The sequence below is a fragment of the Lissotriton vulgaris genome, chromosome 8 (genome assembly GCF_964263255.1).
Source record: "Lissotriton vulgaris chromosome 8, aLisVul1.2, whole genome shotgun sequence".
In the NCBI taxonomy this organism is placed as follows: Eukaryota; Metazoa; Chordata; class Amphibia; order Caudata; family Salamandridae; genus Lissotriton; species Lissotriton vulgaris.
The window spans coordinates 92,591,799-92,601,342 of record NC_141696.1 but is presented as its reverse complement, the minus strand read 5'-3'; the positions used below and the strand labels follow the sequence as shown (position 1 = coordinate 92,601,342).

Genomic DNA, 9,544 nt, shown 5'->3' with positions numbered 1-9,544 from the left:
AGATCTCATCTTAACAAGTTACATGAGCTGACACAAGAGGTTAGGGAACATTTAGATGTAGGGTGGTTCGATTGGCTTTTCAGTTGGCTGCCAGATTTCCACTCTTTACGCCAGATATTGGGTGGCCTTTTTCTAGTAATTAGTTTTTTGATTATTATTTGCTGTTGTATTCAATGCATCCCATCCTTTTTCCGGATGTTCCGCCCCCGAGTTATGGCTAGATCTTTTAGTATTGTTTCCTATTATTCCTCAACTGATATACATCCTGTTTGAGTTCCCCTTTTTATTTTAACTTCGACTTTCAATGCTAGTACATTTAGTCAGGAGTGGAATGTAGCAACAGGGTAATTTTAGTCGATTTTTTGACTGGTGGTGACTATAATTTACTACCATTTCAGTCCTAGTTGCATTTGCGTTCATTTGTAAGGCTTAACTATGTGCTTTGAACGGGTTTAGCGCCTTTTTCCATTCTCTCGGGCCTACAGGCCCAAAAGCTAGAGAGAAGTCATTTTGTATCTCTGCCTCGGCTGTCCGAGGCGCTTGCAGGGTAAAGGTAATGTTTAGAATTCATCCTGTTGTTCGCTAGAGAGGAACCAGTCAAGACTGGCCCTTATCGAAGGAATGTGTTTGTCTCCCCGGCTCTAGACGCAATACGCAGGTGGCCACTGCGGAAGGCGAAGGGAGCCGGGGACTGGTACAGGAATTCAGTGGGAGTCGGCCTAATGCCGGAATTTTCCATAGAGAAAGTGAGCTCTATATTATCAAGGAGCGAGTAGAATAGAGAGAGAGAGCAACGTGTGGAGAAGACCGAAGAAGTTGGTCTGAAGGCTGGTGCATAGAGATTGATACCATCAGCTAATCGAAATCTTGAAGTAAAGAAGGAGAGTGATTGAAAGTCCTGTAGTGACATCATACAGGAGTGGCAGAGACCAAGACCAGAAGAACCAAGACCAGAAGAGGGTTCGAGTGTTCTGGAACCATGGCAGCGTAGACGAGGCATAGCGGTGCAGACGTGTATTCGTGAGCCATAGAGGGAGAGCAGAGTCCCAAGCGCATAGAAGAGAACGAGAGAGAGAGGGATCAGCTCCGCTGCTAAGATGGAAAGACACACGTCTAAGGTGAGGGGTTGTGAGCTTAGTTTAGAATACATTTAACTACCCACTTTTATTCCCCTTTTTAGGTCATAGGTATTGATTGATTTAGTCTATTTGTCTTTCGCTCATTCTGTTATGTTTGATTGTAGAATAAAGATTTAATGACCAATATCTTTGAATGTTGTTTTCATGAATGATATTAACCTTTCCTTTTAACCAGGTGCTGATATACAGAAGGATGGGATATGCCCTTCTGCAAAGGTAACTGATGATTGGGGGAGAGTGTGGACTTCATTTGGGAAATAACTCTTAAAGATGAACCACTATTAGTTATCCCACGTTAGTGTAGATCGCCAGGTGACGTTAGTGTAGATCGCCAGGTGACGGTAGCGTAGATCGTCAGGTGACGCTAAAGACCTCGTCGGGTGACGCTAAAGACATCATCGGGTGACGCTAAAGACATCGTCGGGTGACGCTAAAGACATCGTCGTGTGACGTTAAAGACATCGTCGGTTGACGTTTAATAAACAGTCTTACGGGACTATAAAGATAGATGTAAAGTGAGGTAAAAATAGGATAGGATATGGAATCCATTAGGTGTTAGTGGTATGTTTGATTATACAGGCATGTAAATAGCTTCCATTCACTTTCTCAGGTGAGTATTCTAGTTGTCTTGTAAATAGTGGCCTGAGAAGAGTGTCGTTACGTGACGACTGGGTTAGCGACGGATGGTGAGCTGCCGGTTCTAAGAATCCGGTCGTTACATTATGAGAAAAAGGGTATACAGTGTAATGAAGATTAGCGGTAATTAGTGGAGTTATTATTATTAGCGGTAATTAGTTGAGTTATTGTTATGAATTGAATTTCTTTACATTGTTAGCTAGTGTGCATGTAATATCACATGACAGTATGGGTAACCCAAAATTGAGAGTTGTACAAATAGCCACTATTCTTAAACTCAGTATCTTCTGTACATTTAAAAATACAGTAATCTCGTTCATACTTACCTTTCATTCATTACATTTTGCCATATTGTGTTTGTGCATGGTCGGTACACTATGAAAAATAACTACAAGCCTCAGCTCAGTTGTTGGTTTAGGTTATTGCATGTTTTTGGACAACCAACAAACAATCTATATCCCTGCGACCATTAAGGTCTGACGAACAAAAAAAGTCTGTTACTACTGTAAATTGACAATCTGGCATAAAATTTCAGGTGAAAAGATCACAAATTAAAACCTTTACCTAATATATATATTTTTTTATGTCAACCATTACTTCTTTTTGGAAAACCTTGCACAATCTGAATTCAGGAGGTTTCGGAAATGCATTATTTTTCCAGGTTCACACCTGTTTACATCACAAACTGCAAAAAATAGGAAAAAGGGACTAACACTTAGAAAAATGCAAAACATTTGTCAAAGATATTGGTTTTCTTGCACAACTTTAAGTGTTCAGCCTGGGACGACTCCTGGTGGCCTACCACTCTGGGGACAGCCCCGACACCCACCGACCACGCACGCAACCTGGGATCCATCCTCAACTCTACTCTCTCCATGTCCAAACAGGTCAACGCCGTCTCCTCCTCCTGCTACAACACCCTCCGCACCCTTGGCAGGATCTACAAATGGATCCCGGCCGAAACAAGAAGAACGGTGACACAGGCCCTCGTCAGCAGCAGGCTGGACTACGGCAACGCACTCTACGCCGGAATCCCAGCCAAACACCTACGACGACTCCAACGCATCCAAAATGCCTCCGCTTGACTGATCGTCAACGCACCCTGACGCTGCCACATCACCCCCCACCTGAGAAACCTACACTGGCTCCCCGTCGACAAGAGGATCACCTTCAAACTCCTCACCCACGCACACAAAGCACTCCACAAAGCCGGACCAGCCTACCTGAATAGCAGGCTCAACTTCCACACCTCCAACCACCAGCTCCGCTCTGCCAGCCTCGCCCTCACCACCGTCCCCCGCATCCAACGAACTACCTCCGGCAGCAGACCTACGTCAGACCGAAGACATACTTGCCTTCAGGAAACTCCTCCTGACCTGGCTCTTCAAACAGTAGCATCGCCCCCCCACGCCCCCTCTCAGCGCCTTGAGACCCTCACGGGTAAGTAGCGCGCTTCACAAATCCCCTGATTGATTGATTGATTGAAAGCTGCTAAGACAGCAATCTTAACAAAGAAAACTATTGGCTAATGCCATGTTTAGGAATAAATCACAGTGCTTTCTTAGATGTCTTGTTTTTCAAAGAAAAACTCAATTTTTTCAGTATTTAACCTATTTTCTCGGTTCCCTCCAGGAATATCAACATACTCTGGGTGCATCTGGAATTCCCAAACAATGGACGAATAGACACAGATTTTGACCAGAACTTTTTCATGGAAAAAAGTATGAAGGCCTAAGAGCAAAGTGACCCAAATATCAAAAAAGGGCTTAGCACTGCGTCCGAAAAACCTCGGCAGCAAAAGGTTTAAACAAATTAACAGTATTCTCCTTCAGGTTGGTTTAGTTAAAGACTTAGTGGCATATTAGCAAGGGCGATATCGCCGCTTTAGCTGGACTTTTTACCGCTAAAGCAGCGATATTTTTATCGCCCTATTAGCAAGCTGTCGCTAACAGCAGTTAGCGACATCTTTTAGGCGATAGCTACAGGTTTGGGGCCCGCTTTGCATGTCAGAGATATTTATCGCTAATGACATGCAAAGTGGGCGTACCCAAACTGTTAGCGACTGAAAACAGTTGCTAACACAGCTATCGCAAGGCAGGCGAAGCGACAAAAAAAATTGCGCTAGGCGCGATTATCGCTAGAATCTAATTCCTGCTAAAAAGTTGAATTACCTGTATAGTCAATGGTGGGTGGATTATCAGATTAAGCCCCCATTGGCCTTAATGCGAGAATATCGCTGGATTTCCAGCAATATTCTCGCATTGAGCCGCTATCGCCGGATATTTTATCACATTGGAGATAAACGTTGCTAATAGCATGTTATCTCTGCGATAATATCCGGCGATAGGCAGCGATTAAAAAAATGCGCTAAGCGCATTTAGCAATAATTATCGCTATTTGTTGCTAATATGTCCCTTAGTTTGATGCAGGCAAAGTCTATGCTGCACTGATGTATTCTTAAAACAATTAAAAAGGAAGATTTGTGTTTACTGGTATTTGGTAGGTGGGTGACTTTAGTGGAATTGCAAATGTCACATTACCATATTTACCAATGCAAAATATGTATTCCATGGCTACTCCAGAGGTTTTGCCATGCTCAGGAGTGAGGCTTGGGAGTCCTTCACTGGTGAAGAGTGGTACATGATGTTAAGCATTTTCAGTTGATGTTAAAAGGGTGCCAAGAAGATATTCATCCAGGTACTTATAAGTTGTATGTTAGCCAAATATCAGAGGAATGTCTGTCTTTTGTAGCGTAAGATGATGTGCTGTGACTTATAATGAAAACTTCAAATTGCAGAGACTTGAGGAAAGTTATGGAGAGTATTACAGAGTCTGCATTAGATCTGTGATTGTCTTTGAAGACCATTTGAGGTCTTTTATCGATCAATGTTTTCAGTTAGTGGCATCTTGAGCTGTACTGGTGTTGCAACACTGGCCCTTAAAATATTTCAGCACTCCATCACGTATCTGTTTTGTTTTTACCCCATATACTATCGGGTTCACCATGGGTGGGGCCATCATGTAGCAGTTCACCAGTAATATGTGAATATGAAGAGGCATGTTATTACCAAACCTATATATTATGGTCGAAACACTATTTGGAACGTAAAACACTAGTATGGCACAGATGTGGGAGCCACATGTTCCAATTGACTTGGTGCGTGCAACCCTCGATGTAAGAAGGAAGACAGCCCTCAGTATATGTAGGTAAGACAGTAGGATTAATGTAACATCAGTCACAACAACAAACAGTGATGCAATCATTCCATAGAGGTTATTGAGGGTTATATCAGCACAAGCCAGCTTTGCAACTGCCATGTGCTCACAGTAAGAGTGAGGAATGAGATTGGATTTACAAAAAGGTAGCCTTTTAAGAAGATATGTCAATGGGCTTGTTGAAATCACACACCTAAAGAAAGCTGCGGCCCCAATTTTAAGGATAGCTGGAGGAGTGAGAATACTTGTGTATCTCAAGGGATTGCAGATAGCAACGTAGCGGTCAAAGGCCATGGCCACCAGTATTGTTGATTCCAAGGCAGCAAATGTGTGAATGAAGAACATTTGAGTGATGCAGGCCTCAAAAAAGATTTCTGCAGAGTTAAACCAAAGTATCACCAACGTTTTTGGAGTAGTGGTGGAGGACATCACCAGGTCGATAAAGCATAACATGCTGAGGAAATAATACATGGGTTGGTGGAGGCTAGGTTCGACCGTGATGAAAAACAGGAGAATGCAGTTCCCCACCAGTGTAATGATGTACATGAAGCAGAAGGGAAAAGCAACCCAGAAGTAATAATCTTCCAGTCCAGGAATTCCCATCAGGATGAAGGCAGAGGGATGAAGGCTGCTGGTGTTATTAGCTGTCATAGTGCTTACCTGATGCCACTGCTCAGCCTAAAGAAAACCTGTTTTAAAATAGAAAAGCAGGATTACATTCACAAAATATCTAGGATATATTAACCTTTAAAGCACCATTCCTGACTATATCCTTAAATGCATGAAAAGGTTCCTTAAACCATTTAGTGATGATGCAAATTAATATAAACATAACTAACTTTAAAACATTCCTTCTGCTTCATCCTCCACAGAATCAATCAATATAACTTCACAAAAAAGATATTGACGAAAATCAGAGAGAAAAGAGAAAATCATCAACCTACACCTCACTGAATACCTCAACAACCACCAACTACTCAACACCACTCAGTCTGGTTTCAGACCTAATAACAGCATGGAAACTGCCCTTTTTTCTGCCAAAAATGACATCCTTGTGACTCTGGACAGAGAAGACTGGGCAGCATTCATCCTCCTAGACCTCTCTGGAGCATGTGATGTAGTCTCCCACCCCATCCTCATAAAAAGCCTACACAATATTGGATTCCAAAGACACACACTCCAATGGATCTGCTTCTTCCTGATGGGAAGGAGCCAATGAGTCAGCCTAGTATCCCTCACCTCAGAAGCCTGAAACCTTATATGCTGAGTCCTGCATGCATTCTCCCGGAGATCAAAGCTCTTCAACACATACAAGATCCCTCTAGCCAGCATCATCCCCTCTCACCATATCAACATCCAACTCATTTTCTACCTTATGGACAAAACACCCAGTACCTGGATCAAGTTCAATGCCTACAAGAATGAAATTGAGCACCTGATGAAGACCAACTGTCAAAAGCTGAACACCGACAAACCCGAAATTGTTAATTATGAAGAGCACATCGATGTGGAACTCCACCTGGTGGCCAACAGAGCTAGGACCTACACCCACCCCCACCACCTGCAGGCAACCTTGGGATTTTCATTGACAGCAAACTCGACATGATTGCTTAAGTCAATCCCATCCATACTCACTCTGAAGATGCTGAGGAGGATTTTCAAATACCTCCCAATTAGCATCCAACAAACCGTCATATACACCCTGGTCACAGGAAGGCTTGATTAAGGGAACACAGTTTATGCCAGGATAATAAAATACTCACCAGAAGGCTGCAAACTATTCAGAACTCGGTGGCCAGAATCACTCTGAAACTCCCACTGCGCACTCACATCACATCACACCTTAAGGAGCACCAATGGCTCCACATCCACAACCAAGAACAATTCAAACTCCTTACCCACACTCTCAGGGCACTATATAACACTGGCCCAGCCTACCATAACAATTACATCTGCTTTTTTTTATTTTTATTAAAGACCTTTATTCTTCATAAAGCATAGTGTACAGTACGTATCTCACAGTTTCTTATACAAGTAGTCAATGTGGCACTATGTGTGACACAGCCATTTAGCCGGCATCCTGGGGGCCCGGCGGCGTTCAGTACATCAGATGTGCAAAGATAATAGTTCTTAGTTGTAGTAGAGCTTCAGTATATGTAACTCTGTAGGTGTTTGCACTCTCGTTTCGCTTCCAACATACACATGACTTAGCTGTGTCTGTGAGTCACGTATCAGAGGTCTTATCTTCATATGAGTCTAAAACCTTAAGTACAAACAAAAACAAGCTACCCCAACTACCCCCCATCCCCCCGTGTGCCAGCAATCATGTTCCTTTAGTAATGTATCTGTGTTTATGCTACCGGCTAGTCCATTACCCACTGTCTTCAAGCACTGCGTTGAAGTCCCTACTCCAAGATCTAGTCTAGCTGGAAGGAACGCTACGTGTACTAATATCAAGTCCCGTCCCACTCCCACTCCCTCTCCCGAGACACTACGTCTACCGCTCCACCTGTCCCTCTGGGGATTCCGGGGGGTCCAGTGCCTCGTCCTGGTCAAGGTTCTCCTCCTCACACTGATGTATGTAGGCCTGGTATAAACCCCAGAAATTTTTGGGCCTGCTCCTGGGCGGGAGCAGCTCGCTGTAATGTTCCGACTGTGTACAACAGTAAAGTAAGTCACCCACCCATCTCTTCTTGGTAGGAAGCGGGCCCCTCATCCAACACATGGCCACCACTCTTCTGGCTATCAGTAGGGCCATATCAACGAGTCGTCGCTGGGATAACGGAAGTGGCTTGGAGTATCCCAGGAGCGCTAATTCCTGTCTAACAGTCAGCTCCGAGCTCAAAATTGTACTGAGTTCTGAGAAAACCTCCACCCAAAATTTTTGAACTCCCGGGCAGTACCATGCCATGTGAATAAAATCTGCAACCTGTGCAAGACACCTCTTGCACTCTGCTGTCTGCCTAAGCCCGTAACGGTGCAACCTCTCCGGGGTATAGTATACCTGTTGTAGAAACTTAAAGTGCACCAGCCTGTGCCTTCCATTAAGGGACAGTTTTCTCGTGCTGGTGCAGCAGTATTTCCACATGTCATCATCAATTTGCAGTTGCAGATCCCTTTGCCATTCTGACCTAGCTTTTGAGTGCTGGAGCTGGTGATGTGCGACACCCAATTTGTTTAAATTGGAGATTAACTTGCGGGATGACGTGGAGTTAATTACATAAGTGAGTTCCGGGACCTCCGGTGGTTCCTCCATTTCAGGGCCCAGTAACTCCTTTAACGCACTCCGAACCCTATGAAACTGGAAACGCTGTAGAAGCGTAGGCTCCGGCTGCGTGGAGGAGAGTTGTTCCCAGGTTTTGGACACCCCATCAACAAAGAGGTCCTCCATTTTAGTGAGTCTCAGCGCAGTGCCCCTGTTACTCCTTTTTCCCTCAGCGGGCCCAGCCATAGCGCCCAGTCCACCGGCATCTGTGGCGAATACAGGAATCTACAGTCTCGCGCTCGGGTCAACGCGTGCCATGCGTGATTGGTAGATTTGATAGAGCTTAGGTGTCCGATAGCTCGGTCTACCGGGAGACAGACAGTGGCTGGTAGGGGGAGGGGTTCCGCGAATAAGCGCTCTAGAGTCACATGCGGTATGCGCGGGTCCCCATGGATCCATGAGTGTAGGTGGGCTGCCTGCGCAATGCGGTAGTACCTTTCCATGTCAGGTGCCCCCAACCCCCCCATTTCACAAGGAAACAGTAGAGTCTGCCACTTAACTCTAGGCTGTTTACCCCCCCATGCCAGTCTGATAAGCACCTTCGTTAGCTGTTTGAAGAATGCCTTTGACAGGACCACCGGTATATTGTTGAAGAGGAACAGGAACCTAGGCAGTACCACCATTTTCATGATGGCTATTCTGCCCACTAGGGACAGCGGGAGTTTACACCATGCGTCCACATCCTCAACCAGTTTTGCGTACGCCACGCCATAGTTTTCCCTGACTAATATGTCCGGGTCAGTGTGAAGCTGTGTGCCTAGGTATCTAACTGAGTCGGTGGTCCAATTCAGAGGGTATTCCATCCCAAAGGGTTGCGTCGCAGGCGTCAGTGGGAAAGCGATTGATTTTTCCCAGTTCACTTTCAGCCCCGAGAGGGCGCCGAACCGCACCACTTCCCTCAGGACAGCTGAAAGATTCGTTTCCGGGTCGCGGACATAGAGGAGTGTATCGTCAGCATATGTTGATATGCCGATTTTATATGTTGGAAAACTAATACCTTCCAGGCTGTGGTATTCCCGAATTGCACACGCCAACGGTTCCGCCACCAGCGCGTACAGGAGGGGCGAAAGGGGACATCCCTATCTAGTTCCTCTGCTTATATCAAATGGGTCCGTGACTCTGTCTCCTATCTTTAGCCTCGCTGTGGGGTTGTAGTACAAGGCCCCCAGCATCTGCAAGAATGGCTCGCCCAGCCCCAACTTTCTCAGAACTCTGAGCATGAAAGGCCACTCCACGGAGTCAAAGGCCTTTTCCATGTCCAGGAAAATTGTTAAGGTAGTGTTTTCCT

General features: G+C 45.1%; 1 protein-coding gene across 1 annotated transcript; it reads right to left on the bottom strand.

Moving 5' to 3' along the window:
* Positions 1–4,667: 4,667 nt before the first annotated feature.
* Positions 4,668–5,642, bottom strand: LOC147693498 (olfactory receptor 52K2-like). The gene has a single exon (XM_086936025.1). It carries the CDS (start codon positions 5,640–5,642, stop codon positions 4,668–4,670), a length of 975 nt encoding a protein of 324 aa, XP_086792151.1.
* Between the last annotated feature and the right edge of the window lie 3,902 nt (positions 5,643–9,544).

Excerpts from the sequence above, each read along its gene's own strand:
- LOC147693498 (XM_086936025.1), bottom strand. The coding sequence starts at position 5,642 with ATGACAGCTAATAACACCAGCAGCCTTCATCCCTCTGCCTTCATCCTG.